Here is a 17,197-nt window from a genome sequence, read left to right as displayed (position 1 = left end):
CCTCCAACGATAGTGGAATACATGGGATAAAAAACAGCCAAACCAAACAATGTGTAGTCTTTATTTAAACCACAATAAACATAAAGGGAAATGGGAGTACCAAGATGCGTACCCACCTCACACTGGAGGGAGGGTGTAACCATGCAAAAAGATTTCTTTGCATACACCGCGGTTTGCACTACAGGGCCAATATCCACCAATCACAGGTCAGGATTAGTGCATACCGTACTTACTAGTAAATACGCTGTACCATTCACATAAAAGGTATCTTTGTTATGTAATAGCACCCACTGGTTTTTCACTCTTCACTCCATAATACTACTGTTAAGTGGTATAAAAAAAAGGAAAGAGATATCCTCTCTCAGTTTCAGCATGAAAGTTTAATACGTAAAATTACAGTTATGGCTGGAATGATGGAACAAAAGTGATATCTGCAGAAGCAGTATGGCCATTCACCGCAGGCCCAGCCCCACTATTTAGTCACAGTCCACAATAAAAGATCACCACTCTCACTGTGTTAATTAATTTGATCTATGATACAAATATAGTGTGTATGACTGAGTCTGTATATGGAGCAGAAGATAACTTATATTGCAGCACTTCATGTACACTCAAAGACCCAGTCACACACAAATATAGACATGTCATATATATCAAATTAATCAGCAGTCTCCTCATGCATCCTAGTCACATTGCATATCAACTAAAATGCATTTTTATGCAAAAAAGACGGTCAGCGCAAGTCAATTATGTGACCTTGAGCGCCAAGAGGGGCTGTTTGGTGAGACTGCAGCAAAGATGTAAGAGGATATATCTGTATACGTTTTGGCTATTATGAGTAAAATATTTAGTTTAGCGCTATATGCCAGGATAAGTGTAGCTTGCAGTACAGATCTTTATTTTTTTCACAGTTGAAGTTTAATATTTGATGAAAACATCTACCATATAATTTCCTAGACATTACTTCCTTTGAAATAACTGCATTTTTTGTACTTCTCATTTTCCTAGAGCTCCTACGAGAAAGACACAGTGCACTATTGATGACAAAAGAGAAATTCTATAGGACATAACTGTCCACTGTAGTGGCCTCTATGCATGAAAGAGTTAATGTTACATTTAAAAATCCTACCAAAACTGTAAATTTGAGGATTAAGAACTGTAAGCAAAGCCACTCTGGTTTTGTAGGATTGCCTCTACCCTACACAATGATGTCCTCCAATAGCAGCAACACAATTTGTCTAAGAGCACTCTATTGATCCTAAACCATGCCACTTTTTGGGCACATTCGCTCACTGTACAAAAATGCAGAAAAACTCACTGCACAGTAGGAATAATTACAGTCTTTGTGAAAAGTCCCACATAAAAGGTTTAAAGTGAAAGACTCCAATACATTTATACATTATTAATCTTTTTTTACATTGAAACACTATTGGAAAAAAGTTGCATATCACTAGTACGTGCGTAATTATTTTACAATTTATTATAACAATTCTTAGAAATTTCCAAAAATACAGTAACAAAACAAATACATATATACAATATTTGCATTTCAATGACAGAAAAACTAATCTATTATTACAAGTTTCCTTTGGTGCTAAGCCTAAAAGGCATGAATTCAGGAATTTCTACATCCACCTGTAATTTGGTGATCTGCATTCATTGCTTGATGAATGTGCTTGAACAAATATATACTGCACATTGGTGTGGTCTGTATACTAGAAACTAGTAATCCCTGTAGTACTATCGGTAAGGGCAAAAATCATGAGATCTTCCATATCCAATTTATCTGTGTTGGAATAGCAATCCCAAACCGTATCCCCATTCAAGCTGTGCTCACCATGTGGTAATGTTAAGTATATGAGTGCATACCATTAGACAATGCTCTACATCTACATAATATACAAAGACTAAAACAATTCTGAAAGAACATGGGCTCACAATATACCAAAATGCCCGATGTGCTGAGCAGCAACAAAACCTCTACAACAACTTATAATAGCTAGTGGCAGCACTCAATGTATTAACGCTATAAAAGGAATGTTGCCATTAGAACTCCCTTTTCTGACAGGAAGTTTTTATATTGAATTGCAAAATGGTTTCCCGGTTTTCCATCTTTTAGATGGTGCCATGTTACATTACATCCTATTATGCTGCCCTTAAGTATCTACAGCAGGATGCATGGTTTCTAAATATACAATTGTACATTTTCTGTGTTGACAGAACAGGAATATTAAACTGTACAAGCTCTAAAAAGTAAATTCGCCATATTCACAAGCTGCCTTTCCAGCTTCCTACTATGTGATCCATTTGTGTGTGCAGCATCTTCGGCATATAGCCTGTATGTATGGTACTTGTCATCTGAAAGTACATTGACTTGCTATGTTCCTAAATGATCCAAGTTCATCCAAAAAGACCCTTTTTCTTTCCAGTTTTGGGTTTTTTAACATTAGATGAAGTAGTATTTCTCTTTGAAACCTCAAACCATTCAGGCAATTTCCTTTTCGGGGTCTAAAACATAAGAAACATGACAAACATACATTATACAGCACACTGACAGACTACTTTGTGTAAATCTAACCTACAGTATGTCCCGATAATGTAAGAACTTTTTAGAGTTATTTTTATATGTAATATTTGCCAATTATATTTTGATCAGATTTGGAATACATAGGCAAGTACTAAATGCCGGGGGCTAGTGGTGAAAGCGAGTAGGGCTGCCTGCTGCTGTCACCGCTCACCCCCACAGTATTCAACTGACCCCCCTAATACACTGATTACCCCCTCGCTCCCTTTTTGGAGCGAGGGGGAATCGGCTTATATTGCTGCTGAAGCAGTGAAACCCATGGTGAAATGCATCTGATTTGCTGCATTAGCCGCGGTTCTGCTGTTAGGGGAATCCTCGCTGTCCTGTGACAGCGAGGTTTTCCCTGGAACGCTGAATAGGGTGATCAGCCGGCGAGGGGGTTAAACAGCACAAAAATGCAGAAAAACCCTTGCTGTTTAACCCTCTCACCGGCTGCATGGGCCCACTGAATATGGCCCATGCTGTACACGTTGGATACCCAATTCTAAACACACCAAAAAATATAGGCAATTTGTATATTAACAGGCCATCTTGATCATTAACCTATTACAGGTAGAGTCTCCCATATCTGGAGATCTCCTATCCGAAATATTCCAAAAAACTTGTTTTTATTAAAGAATATTTTGGATATCCCCCCCAGGAGTGCATTGTGTGCTGGTGACATCAAACTCATGCAATGCACCCCTGGGACCGCTGAAGAAACTCCTGAAGGCCGCCGTGGGACCATCAGGGGACCAGGTATGTTAAAGAGGGGGAAAAAAAAGAAAAAAACTCAAAATCCCGTGGTCCCGAGCATTTCAGATAAGGGATACTCAACCTGTTTTAACATAATTAAAATATCCACAAACGTGAACTAATTCCTTTAAAGCAGCAATGAGCAACAAGTGCATTCGTCCTATCCTTCACTTGTGGTACCCAGCTTTGACAAGTTTGCTTGTTAGAGTTTGAAACACTTCATTAAAATACAGCAAATTTAAATTAATGCAACCTACCTGTAATATCCTATCGCTAATATTATGTTAGAGACTGATTAGAGAGCAGCAGTGTCGTCGTCCCCCCCCCCCCCCCCCCCCCCCATCACAATAAAAATCTAATCTCTAAAAAATTATAGGGGATTTCCTTTGTATTACAATATAGCAATTTCCATCACAGCCAACATATTACCTTGTATGACCAAAAAATAATATAACATTTCTTTCTCACTGAAGAGAGTTTTACCTGTATTTGTGAATCTGAGAATAACTCCTCAGTGTCTTCATCCACCACAGGCTTATTCCACGAGGCAAGTTTGATCGGGGCTATGATGGAGGCCTTAGGCACTTCTAGTTGTAGGGAACCTCTATGGACACTAGATATGTTCTCATCCACCGACTTCTGAAGACAAAAAATGTACAACATACAGTATTGCTTGAGAAGTCCGTTCAAACCTCATGCAAGCATTGCCGCAACACAATCTGATCGACGATGCGATTTTAAATAACGAACTACAGTACATGATTATATAATTGTTACGGTCAGCAATAGGGTAAATGTACAATAGGAAATTTCGCTGCAGTATATCAGGCTCACAGACATTGCAGAAAGCAATATAGGACGAACCACTTCTAATGTGAATTTCTAAGCTAGAAATTAAACATTTCAATACTTACAGGGGAATTCAATCAGCCTCAATAATTTAACGGGGTGAAAAATCGGTGGCCTCAAGTTGTTGTGTTTTTTTCCCCCCAAGAGCTACTCAATAAGATTTTTGGGCAGTAACCTATAGAATCTGTAAGTAGTTCTTTGACCTATGTGTTAATACTGAACCGGCCAGCTAAAACAGGCTATTTAATGTATGTTTGGTTTTTTTTGAGCCACAGGCCTGCGGCCTGCGTGATGCCTTTGGGGACAATTCAATAGGGGATCAATTAGCCCACAGTCAATCTCATCACCCCCCTCATAACTCTATTTTATATTGGTCTTTGAATAAAATATACAGTAGGTAATTAGGCCAAACTGCTAACCTTCTTTTCAATCCAAAGACTGTTGTCCAATGTGGTTTTGGGCTGTGTGCTCTCCTGTGATGTGACCCTGGTCTGTACTGCAGGGCTGAGAGCTGAATTACTGGCCAAGCATATGGATTTTCTTCCCTTCTCACCCTCGATTTCGAGCAAAGCAATCACCATTCTTATGAGGTAGATGTCAATTTCTGGTGCCAGTAAAGACCGAATAGCTTGAAAACTTGATAGATCTTTAAATCCAAATAAAAATAGAATACACAATTATTTAACTTCATAACACAATTATTTTCAATTTATAATAAGAACCAGGATTTCGATGCTTTATAGTAAAAGAAAGACATTTTTGTGTGCAGTGAAATAAATGAGACAGTTTCTATGCTTTCTATAAAAAGCCTGAAGTTCCATATTGCTTAGAATATGCTACATTCTAATGGTTTTTCATTTAGTGAATTTTTAAAATTGCATTCCAGGCAATAATGCATGGAACAAAACGTACACTGAAGATTTCAATGAATATAAAGTATGCTTCTTAGAAATGAATATTTCCATTCCCTTCTTTTATAGATCCCCTACACACAGCAGGCTGAACTAGTATGCAGCTTATCCACCGAATAGGGCCCAGTGACATGACTGAGGTATAGGATAAAATGTTGAGGTACACAGCTGTATGCAGAGGTTCCATGGTCCTTACCCCATAAAATGGCTGCATTCAGTTTGCATAGGTGACATTTACTTTTGCTGTTCAGTCCGGAGAAAATTCTAAACGGTTAATGAATGTAATCTACCAGTCAAAAGTTTAGAACATCATTTAAAAAAATATATATTGTAATCTACACATTATTATTGTACTTTTAAATTAAAGCATAGAACAAACAGTAAGGGATTAAAACAAAAAAATATAAATATAATTATTTTGTTTATCTAATTTAATCTAAATTTTTGACTCCTTAAAGTCGTTTGCAGATATAACCACAGAGTTTACCCGTGGCATTCTTCCGCAACACTGTTGCAAAAGTTGCCCCAAATGTGTGGCACTTGAAGGTTACTTTGCTGTCACCCTTCTGTCAGGTTCTTCCCAAATCAGTAAAATGGGGTATAATCCTGGAGACTGTGCTAGACATTCCATGATTTGAAGCCTATAGGCCCACAATCACACACTACGATGTCTTCTTATGATGATGAACAACCCCATTATAAATCACCTCCTGAACAACCCAGAACGACTTTGTTCAGGGTAGTTTAGGATGTGAATCTTTTAACATCGTCTCTATTGTTTATGATGTGAATGACGGACGACTACCAACGATGCGCGTACCCGTGGGTCGTTAAAGACCAGAGCCATCGTCAATGCATGCAGGTCAATTTGACTATGGTCATTAACATTGTTTGTTTTTTTCAATAGAAAAAGATCCTGCATAGTTTGTGGTCGTTTGTCATCCGTCGTGCAACAGCGATCACTGCAATGCTGAGGTCGTTCATTTTTTACTTCAAGGGTGAACATGAACGATGGTAGTTAACGATGGGTCGTTAGTGACACATCGTTGTGTGTGTATCGGCCTTATGGTTTGTCCTTTTACTCAAAGATAGTTCTGACATAGCCTATAGGTATGTTTTGGGTTATTATCTTGCTGTAGGATTAACTCTGTACCAACTAGGCGCAGACCAGAGGACACTGCATGGTGTTGCGAAGGTCAGTGGCAGAGATTTTGGCTCAGAGTGCAAATTTATCTGTGCAAGTCTCCAACTAGGGATCCAGCAAGGTGAGCAGACACCTCTATCTTTATGTTTATAACAGTTTGTGTCACAGGGTTTATTTACCCCACTTTAATCCAGAAAGGTAAAAGAATACTGAAGTTATTTGAAAAACATGGAGCGTAAATCTTGGTCTGTAACAAACCAGGGAGCATACTGCACACCGAGTAGCCAGCTTTTCCTCTACTCATCAGTATAGAAAAAACCCTGCAAGATTAACCAAATATATTGCATTTTAATTTATTGCTACACAAGTCCTTCTTTTGGCTTTTGAGAGGCCCACTGGGGGTGCCTCATGATCAAGGTAGGCCGCTTTTGCATTCTTGAAGAGGAGCAGTAAGATCTTCACACATTAGCTTTACTCTATTACTCAAATGACAGAATGTACTTAAGTTTTTATCAATTGACTTGCTCCAAAATTTGTTGAAAGAAGTGAAACTCCTAATGTGACCAGCAGATGGCACTCTATGCTTTGTTTTGAAAACCTGACTTCAATGGAACAACAATTATTACAGCAATGCTCACTAAATAGGACTATGGTGCTGTAATAAGACATACATATGTTACATAATTATATATTTTTATATACATTCACAAAAACAAAACCATGCCCCCCAAAAAGATAGGAGTGTGTATTAGATGTTCAATAACAACAGCACTTTCGGAATGCAGCAGTTGTTGTCATAACAGCAGCTCTTAAGCTGTGTACACACGGGGGCGATAGGGGCTGAAATCGCTGGAAATATGGTCGCCGGTGACCATATTGCCAGTGATTGGAGTGCACACCAGCGATAAATAGCCAGGTACGCGTTCCCGTTTTTAGCCCCCTTATGATCGCTGGTTACCTCTGCTGCTCCCCCGGCAGAGTTTCTCTTTCAAAAGGAGAAACCGAGCAATATATTGCTCAGCCATATATTGCTAGCAATATGTGGCTGAGCAATATATCTCCCCGTGTGTACGGGGCTTCAGGTTTATTTTTTACAGGTATTTTATACATACATATATTTTATATGTAATTGTATTGGGGGGGGGGGGGGTTCTAGCTTATTTTATTTTATACTCTATATAGGGAAATCAAGTTATCTTAAGGGTTTATTTTTAGCTTGTTAATTGTAATTTACTCTATGTAAGCACATAAATTACTGGGTGCTCCCTACATCATCTCTAGGTTGAGGAATCATCAATGGGGTGTGGATCATTTGGTCTACAACAACTAGGTTGACAAGCATTGGGTCGACACCACTAGGTCGATATGCAGCAAGGTTGACATGGGTCTAGGTCGACACAAGCATTAGGTCGACATGGACAATGTCGACAGTCAAAAGGTCCACATGGGGTTATTCACCTTTTTTTGACCCGATTGTCGACAGTCCACATGGACACAGGTTAAAGTGCACAGCTGTGCTCGCCATGCTTCGGGCTCAGTGCCTCTCTACGCTTGGCACACTATTTTTTTTCTCCCACAATGCCCTAGTGGATGGTAGGGGATGAAATACCGCCTGTCGGCACATGTCGGCTCAAAAAAAGTGAAAAACCCCATGTCAACCTTTTGACTGTCAACATTGCCCATGTCGACCTAGTGCTTGTGTTGACCTAATGACCTGTTGACCTAGACCCATGTCGACCTAGTTATTGTAGACCAAATGACCTCATCCCCATCAATGCTGTGTACTGCTATCACTTACCAATATACCTCTATGCTGTGTGACTTTCACATGTAACACATTACATATTTCAACTGCAGAACAGCCTTCTGACCTGAGTTTATAGGAGGCTTTTTAATGACATCTGTAATGGTCTTCTGCATGGCAGGTGTCAGGCCAGCACGCTGCACATCAACAGCATAACCAGCTTTCAGGGCCTGCCATAGATGCATGCCAACAGCTGCCAAGCTTATACTTCTGGCATCAGAGATCTTTTGCTGTATATAAAAGTATAGAACAAATAAATAAGACAATCATACATGACTCATGTACACATTCAGCAATTGATTTCAATGGTTTTTGCCTTTTTCGTTTTTTTTGGTGTCCCTTTCAAATTATGGTATCAATGAGTTCAGAAAGGTTAACTAGTTTAGGACAGGGCTGTTCACCCGGCAATGTACGATGGCTTTTATGTGCCCCCAAGATTTTCTACAACTTATGAAGAACCTACTGTATAAAACCAGTCAACATTTACAACTTGGGAGGGGGATTCAATCCCGGCTGCTATTTTGCCAGGTGGAAATAGTGGCCCTCTGTATTCAATCCTGGCCGATTCACCTGCTAAAGATTTGCCTCCCTATGGAAGAGACTGTATTGTCAGAAATAGCCGCTGGATTGTCGAATCTGCGTCTGTACTAAGTTTTAGAAATTCGGGACAAAAAAAAAGTGAAAAACCCCATGTCAACCTAATGCTTGTGTCGACCTAATGACCCTGTCAACCTTCCTGCATGTTGACCATCATGCTGTAGACCTAGTGACCATATCCCCCAGAAACAAGTTATTGAGATTGTGATGGACAACATTTATTTGCTATAATGTACTCTCATCAGGATGCAATACTGTTAAATGCCCAGTAGAAGGTGCTATCTGTACAGAGAAGTCTGGCAGACTTAGCTGGCTGCAGTATTGGTTTTTCTGTGAAAAAGAATGTTCATTGATGCCATTTCTACCATTAGGACCTGTTTCTTACTCAATGTCTGTCCAGGCCATGCCCCCATTTCATTTTCATTCTGGCTGGCTTACAGATTTGTAGTATTGAAACTTTTGAACACATTGAGCCAAATATATTAAGCCTTAAAAGCGATAAAGTGGAGAGTGATAAAGTACCGGCTCCTAACGACCATGTTACAGGCAGATGTCTTAAGCCTGCTGAAGAGATAAAGTGGAGAAAAAGTGAAAGGAGATAACACATCAGCCAATCAACTCCCAACTGTCCTTTTTCAAACATAGCCGATTGGCTGGTGCATTATCTCCTTCCACTTTTTCTCTTCACCAGGCTTAATACATCTGCCCTGTGTTTGAAATATGACATAAGCTGATTAGCAGGTACTTTATCATCTACACTTTATCACTTGTAAAGGCTTACTACATTTTGCCCAATGGGAGGAATCAAACTGTTGTAGTTTTTGCAGATTGTACAGATTTGCAGCCTTGTTATCTTACGCCAAGTGTAGGCAGTTGCATGATGATCAACAGGCAGTGGGCATAAAAACACTACAAAATGAAAATCTTGTTGAAATCTTAGACAGGTATTAGACAGATATATGAACTTACAACCTCATAAGTTCCCATTGTTTGTGAAGGTTTAATTAACAACTGAGTAGATTTTAATTTAACTTTAACAAATTATCTTCTTACATTTGCTATCTATTGAAAACTAAGGGTGCCCATACACTAGTAAGATTTATCTTCACATCTGGCTGGTTGGAACAAAAACATGGTTATGGATGAGTGACAGTTTTCCAGCATTTCCAAGCAAATGGTCAACTGTCATTTGCTCTCATCCACAACCATGTTTTTGTTCCAACCAGACAGATCTGAAGATAAATCTGCATGTGTATGGCCACCTTAACGATCAAATACATAAATATAAATACTGTAATCCAAATTTTCCCCTAAAATATAAAGAAAAGCTAAGCCCTGGGTCCGACTAAGGACCCATAAGGGAATCTGGGAGGAGCAGAGGCATGAGGGTTCTTTATGGAAGGGTGTGATTTCTGAGGTTCCTTCCTCTGCCTTCAGTCCCATAATGTTTCTCCAGTCTGTCATGGCTTTCGAGCAACTCCACAGAGTTGATCATTGTTTTTTTCATTTTGAATAAACCCTTTAGACTTTGTAGGTTTTGTCTGTATTTTGTAGCAGATTGTCGCTAGGTATAAAATATGTTATTCCTATACTAATACAGGATAGAGAGGAGACTGACAAACTTACCAAAGATAAATGCTGCTCCTGAAACAGTGAGTAGGTGATCCGCGGAGACTCTGGGAGGGTGGTGCAGGCAGGGCTTTTCGGTACAGCCACATCAGCTTGTGAATTTGATTGAGAAGTGGAAAACGAATCCACCTGAAATTAGGAAATAACTTCTTTAAATCACTGGCTATCTATTACTGCATATTACTGGCAGTATTACCTGTATATATTATATAATGCAAGAATAATGTAAACCATAATGCATTCTTCAACAGAAGAGCTTTCAAGTTACACTGATTGTGAAGCGCTGGTACACCTCTTCCACCTGGCAGATTAGCTCTTATTTGTATTTTACACACAGTTGTGCCGTACTATCATGGTATGCGGTCACTGAGTATACAATGTCTAGGTCAACAGTCATTAGGTGAACCACTAATGGTCAACAGTGCCAAGGTCAACACCTTGAAATGGTTGACCTAACCAAGGTCGGCATTGACAAAAGGGCTACACAAGGTTATGGTCAACATGAATATGGTCAACATGAGTTTTTCACGTTTTCTTTAAAAAACCCAGATAGTTTTTCATTCTTTACTATCCAAGTCAGCCTAGAATAGTAATATAATAGTGTGCCCACCGCAGCGAGTCATGCACGGGGATGCGGTACACCTATACGGTGTCCAACATATGTTGACAGACACCAAAACATGAAAAACGCATGTCGACTAGGTCTATATTGACCATAAGCTTGTGTCAACCTTTTGTCAGTGTCGACCTGGGCTAAGTCGACCATTTCAAGGTGTTGAACTACTCACTGTCCACCATTAGTGGTCGTCCTAGACATGGTCTACCATTTATACAATAACCACTATCACAGGGGAAAGCTGGAAGTGGCTTGGTGTTCACAGATATGGATATGGATGACATTTGGTGTAGGCCCTAGTCTTCACAACTTGCATATGATGAGGCATCTTGTTTTTGTATGGGTACTATAGTCCGAAAGTCAGCAGTAAAAGTTAAAAGGGTTGGTGTTCTTATCAGGACACAAGGGCTGATTTATACAGAGTTGTACACAAGAGGTACGCAATTGCACAGAACTTAATGCAGATATTTGACCACATAACTCCTTACCCATCTGATGACCTGCCTGTTCAAATATCTGTTAGTATGTGCGCAACTGCGCCAGTCCAATACCTGGTGTGAGATATGCATCTAGAATCAGATTGCTCTCAGAGTACACCTAATTCAGCACAGCAGGCAAATCCATATGCAACAAAGCATACATTATGTGCGGATGTCCTGCTCAGCTCAGTTACACCCCCACTAGAGTAGTAACTAATGTGATGGTACAACTCACCCATAGCTGCATGCTCAGTACTAAAATCACACAATCCGTATACAAGATAGCCTTGCGTACATCTCTGATTGTTATGAATAAACACTAGGAGGACCAATGAGCAGTAAACAGATCAATTCCTAATCCAGCAACATAAATGCAGTTTTGCTGTTCTATTGCAATTACCAGTCTTGAATATAAAGCACCATAATAACTTACAGTAATATATAATAGCTCACAACTCATTTAAGGACTGTACCTGCAAACTGTTAGCAAGGCAGAACTCCTTCACCGTCATTACCAGGGGAGCCAACATAGTGGCCTTTGCTTCAGATACGCCGTCCAGTTTTCTCAGATTTTCAACAGTGGTTGGCCTGTAGGTGTAATGAATAACCAGAGGAAATATTTTGGAATTATGGAAAAACTGTGAAAATAATTAAAAGGCTAAAGCCTATCATCCAATATATTATCACAAGACAGTCAATAGTGTGTACAATCTGTAACTTTTAAGAAAAGTTGTTTACTGCCTTGTCCCATCTGATGTGTGACGAATAAACAATGTACATATTCTCTAGTAGTGTATGCAAAACCACACAACATATTGGTTCAGTCTATCCTCTGACTACCACATCTGAACTGCCACTCCCACACAATCTCTGGACCGTTCAGAAGGCGGCATAGTGCGTACATTCTATAACGTGTCTTCTGGAATTATAGAAATTGGATTGACCATTGCAATGTTTATTACATCATATAGTATTTACTTAGCTTAATTAACTCCATTGTTTTATTTATACAAAAGTTAGACGCTTCAGGTACTGGGCATATAGCATGTGCAGTATGATATTGAATAGAAACATTAACGTTTGCATGGAAAATTCCCCAATAATATGTTGTAAAGTCACCTGTCAGGGTACAATAACTGTAAAGAGACTGGGCATAATGCGCGTGCACACTGACATAGTCTATGGACAATATTGTCAATGATTTCCCTCTGAACTCCAGGGCGAACAATATAGTGCTTACACTACTACGGATCCACGCACCGTACATGCAGTCGTTTACAATGTAGTCCAATTGAGCTGCATGTACAGGCGTCAGGGGGTGTTGTTAACCACCCACAGGAGCACTCATCCTTAACAATATAGAGTGTACACACTAGATTATATTATAAACTATATCATTCAGGGGGACAAAATGTAATATTGTTTTTAATATCGCATAGTGTGTATGTTCTAGTGTAATAGTTCTCTAGACTATTATTAAGTGCTGTATATGGCCATGTAAAAAATCCAGACTGTGAAGAAAGGGTACTTAGAACTTTAGGGGTATTTATCTTGTTGCTTAATATACCCCTCTGAGACAATACAATGTCTGCTGGTAATGTCATGTACTGGTGTTCTAGTGGCTTATGTGATAGATATATAGTCACATGCTCTACATAAAAGTGAAGTACATTAAGCAAACAAAACAAATAGTATCATTTATATAAGAGTGCAAGTGTTCCCTTTTCTTTGTGATGATGTTCCATTTGATGATGATGAGGATGATGATGATGATGTTGTTTAGATTTTGGAAAGAGCAAATATGTATATACCTCATTTTAGCCATGTCCACGAGCACCTTGTTAGTGGCTAATACGGCTGGAGGAATATCCTTCTCGCTGGCTATTTTCTGCCTAGCTGCTACCAGCATGCCATACAGTGTGGTCTGCGGAAACAGGCATCAGTTACAGTCTATATAAAAGCGAAATCTGTTTTGATATGACAAAATGCACATTTTTTTTTTATTTATTAGAATGTCTAAATACATTTATTGTTTCTAGCTACTGCTGATCTGTATTGTCATTACTTATGCAGTATCCTTTCCTTACCAAGTGCTAACTATTTTTAAGGACATGGGTCCTTCACACACTCTCAGAAACTCAATCCAAATTTGAAGATCAATCAATTAAAGATTGCAAAAATCAACATTGATCCAAAAGTGCTCTCCTCTTCTGCCACTATGATTTTATTTTATTTTTTAAATAAATATTACTTTTGAAGATATCAAAAAACTGATAAACAACAATACAGGAAAGAACTAATGTAACATTCGAATATACATACTACAACTTATACTTTGTTTATAAACTTAAAGTAAATATGAGGCAGAATGAAAAAAGAAAACAGAAACAGATGGTGGGAGGTGTGGCAGGAAGGGGCTGTACCAAGAGACCCAGATATGGAAAGAGCTATGGTGAAAGCAAGAATCAAGACCTTAGCATAGATTCAATATGTAAACTCTACTTCCAGTAACAGCGATGGAGCATGAAATAAACCAAAACCCCAGACCCATCGGAACAGGAGATTCCACTATTTCATTGGACAAGCCAATTACCTTATTCCAGAAAAGCACTATATATCAATATAACTCTATGACAATGGTTCCCTAACTTGGCCTTCAAAACACCCTAACTTACTGTACCAGGTTTTAAGGGTAACCAAGCTTGGGCGCATGTGACTCAATGAGTACCTCAATCAATTTTATTAAATCATCTGTTCTTAGCCACAGATATCCGTAAAACCAGGACAGTTGGGATGCCTTGAGGACCAATTTACTTCCCATGCAAGAGAATGTTAAAGTAATGGAAGAGGGACATTGACAACTTACAGTCTGTTGAAAGAAAGAATTCCCTCAGTAGTTGCGGTGATAGCTTCACTGGATTATTATAAACAGTGAGATCCTTTGTATTGGGAGGATTACTAGATAATTAATTCACACACTCTACCCAATAATACATTCTGAGGTTTAACTGGGGGTAACACTTCTACAGTTTTGTAATATCATAAGAGAAGAAAGTGCAGGTGCAAAAGTTCTGTTCACCCTCTGGAGCCAGCAAATTTAAAATAAATAATAATAAAACAAAACAGCTCGAAATTCTTAAGATATTTATGTAGTATGCAAAATATACTGTATGTATCATTTGTTCATAGTAAAACGCTCTTTACAGTCTGAAATCATACAGTAGATTCAGTACTGGATGGTCTAGAACTCACCTGTAGCTGCATCTCTCTCGGGGACACAGTGGGCTCTGGTTGTTTGCATGGTGATTGTTTTCTCAAATTGCTTACAAAAAAAAATAAAAAAACCCACAAAATATGAAAACAATATAAAACACAATACTAGAAGCCAGATTTAAAATATTGTATACAATGGAAATCATCACATTATACTCCAATTCCCCTAATCCAGGGCTGGGCAACACCGGCCCTCCAGATGTTAGTGAACTACACATCCCAGGATGCTTTGCATTAGTTTTGCTATGTGGCCATGCTGAAACTGATGCAAGGCATGCTGGGATGTGTAGTTCATCAACATCTGGAGGGCCGGTGTTGCCCAGCCCTGCCCTAAACTTTTAACTCTTAACAACATCCTACTTCAAATCTTACTTTCAAGTTACAGACCAAGCTTCATGCCTACATACAACATACCTGATTTTGGAGACTTCTGTAGTTCTGGGAAGTTTCCCAGCATCTTGATGTGAAAACTTGTCTCTTAATGAAAATTTCTGTAAATGTGTGAAAGTTGGCACAACTTTTAGGCGGCAAAATTGCTTAAAATACTGTACTTCTAAAAAAGAAAAATTAAAAAAAAAAACCTTACCTGAATAGTGGGTGTAGATTTGCTGTCCCTCACACTGGTTGATGGCTGCGTGTCCTTTGGAGAACAAGGCGGCAAGCTATAAAAAAAAACCCCACAAATGTTTAAACAAAAAATGATAGATACAAAAATGTTCAAAAATGTAGTTCTCTGAGAATATTGGGTAAATCCACTATTTTTGAGCGGGGCTTACCCGACCTATATTGCAGCAGTTGTCAAACTACATTATATATAATATATATTGGCTCGTAATACCAAACAGAATTCAGTTTAGACAAGAACACTATAAAAAAAAAGATAAGAAGCACAATATCCGAATTAATTCTAAAGGCATAATTAATTAGGGAGGGGGCACAAAATAATAATAGGTTAACTACAGTATATAAAATGGGGAGAAGAGACATTAAGTTCTTTAAAAGGGTCAAAAGTACAAAGCCCCAAGGACAGATCAGGAGTAAAAATCAATATGCAGCACCTTCTAGAGGATAACCGATAAAATCTGATTGTTTGTTATCATCAATTAAAATTCCATCTTAATAAATTTACACCCTAGGCTGGAATCACAATTCTGGAATGTAGAAACCACCTTTGGCCGAAACAAAGGTTTGTTTGTAAGCACAATGGATTTGGCATGGAAGAACAGGACAAAAAATGTCAGGCAAGAGAGTCATTGTTCTTTGAAAGAAAATCAAAAGAATTGAAAACTGAACCATTAAACATCTGAACTTTAAGCTATGTTCTAGCTCATACTGCAAATATAGATGCAACCTGGTCAAACAATAAAAGATAGGGAATCTGCTCACTGTATGTTAATTGTAGGCTAAACAGGTGTCTGAGCCTTCTGCATTGTTTGAAGTACACTTTCATAATGGCCCTTAGCTTTAAGAATGATGGATTCAGCAGCCACACCATTAAGTTGAAGTAAACTCGAATAATGAAACGGTTTCAAGGATATGATTTCTTTATCATGGCCAATATTTTATTGCCCTCCATACATATTGTTGTGCAACATTGAGGATCGTCCTATTCAACTAAATCGGCTCTATTTATCCTAATGACACTCAAGTGAATGACAGCGGTAAGTCAAGGGGGGTACTCTTGTTACAGGTCTCAGCTGCAGCCAGTATATGGAATGCATAATATTTGTTTTATTACAGTTCCTTACCTTGGAACAATACGCTTTGGAGGACACAGCTCTTCACTGGGTGGCAACAGTAGGCATGGTGATTTGACAGTCATTGCTTTGTTAAGCCAGGTTCTACCCTATAATGAAAAGAAACACTTATCAAAAAATAAAATGTAAATGGTTTAATAGAATGATAACCATTAATAAGAGATCCTATATAATAAGAAATGAATAAGAATTATTGGACTTCATATTAGGTTATCTCTAATGGTCTCTCCAACCCTGAGGTTACTCAGGATATCTGGGGAGATCAGGCTGCTCGTTTCAGTGAAGCGGTGTACGATAACACAGCCACTAGTTTTGCACATCCAGAAAACGGGACTGTCACGCACCCATTTTCTGGAACGCTGCCCGTCACTTTATCCAAATACCAGCAGTATATTAATCATACTGCGGCTTTTGGGGCACTGCGAGCAACATTGCAGACCCAGATGTGCCGATGCGCATGCAACGTCTGTGCAGATCTCAAAACATGTTTAGTGTAAACATTGAAATAGGGACCACCTGTGAATCAGCCCAATTAAAAATCTCCACTTCATAGGGAGAGTCATAAACAGCACTGCTCTTACCATGCATTCCAATCAGAATCAGTTTATAACATCAGCATGTTTACATACCCTACAGCAGGCATGTCCAACGGTGGCCCTCCAGATGTTGTGAAACTACACATCCCAGCATGCTTTGCCACAGTTTTGCTATTAGAGAATGGTAAAACTATTGCAAAGCATGCTGGGATGTGTAGTTTCACAACATCTGGAGGGCCAACGTTGGACATGCCTGCCCTACAGTCTGAGCAGGACATGGTGT

At 38.9% G+C, this 17,197-nt stretch overlaps 1 protein-coding gene across 2 annotated transcripts in view; it reads right to left on the bottom strand.

Annotated features, from left to right (window-relative positions):
• Positions 1-1,462: 1,462 nt before the first annotated feature.
• The window catches only part of WRN (WRN RecQ like helicase), a 109,012-nt gene continuing 93,277 nt past the window's right edge, over positions 1,463-17,197 (bottom strand). For both annotated transcript variants that reach the window (XM_083175069.1, XM_083175077.1), the window contains exons 25-35: positions 16,370-16,467; positions 15,208-15,283; positions 15,036-15,112; positions 14,601-14,670; positions 13,160-13,272; positions 11,822-11,936; positions 10,251-10,382; positions 8,095-8,257; positions 4,588-4,814; positions 3,803-3,958; positions 1,463-2,508 (exon numbers count right to left, since the gene is read on the bottom strand). In XM_083175069.1, coding sequence (XP_083031195.1) covers positions 2,401-2,508; positions 3,803-3,958; positions 4,588-4,814; positions 8,095-8,257; positions 10,251-10,382; positions 11,822-11,936; positions 13,160-13,272; positions 14,601-14,670; positions 15,036-15,112; positions 15,208-15,283; positions 16,370-16,467 — 1,335 coding nt within the window. In that variant the 3' untranslated portion in view covers positions 1,463-2,400. The remainder of the gene's footprint in view (positions 2,509-3,802; positions 3,959-4,587; positions 4,815-8,094; positions 8,258-10,250; positions 10,383-11,821; positions 11,937-13,159; positions 13,273-14,600; positions 14,671-15,035; positions 15,113-15,207; positions 15,284-16,369; positions 16,468-17,197) is intronic.

Source organism: Crinia signifera, chromosome 1 (genome assembly GCF_055691185.1).
Source record: "Crinia signifera chromosome 1, ASM5569118v1, whole genome shotgun sequence".
Classification (NCBI taxonomy): Eukaryota; Metazoa; Chordata; class Amphibia; order Anura; family Myobatrachidae; genus Crinia; species Crinia signifera.
Note: the sequence above shows the minus strand (reverse complement) of the source record. Positions and strands in the feature narration are given on the sequence as shown.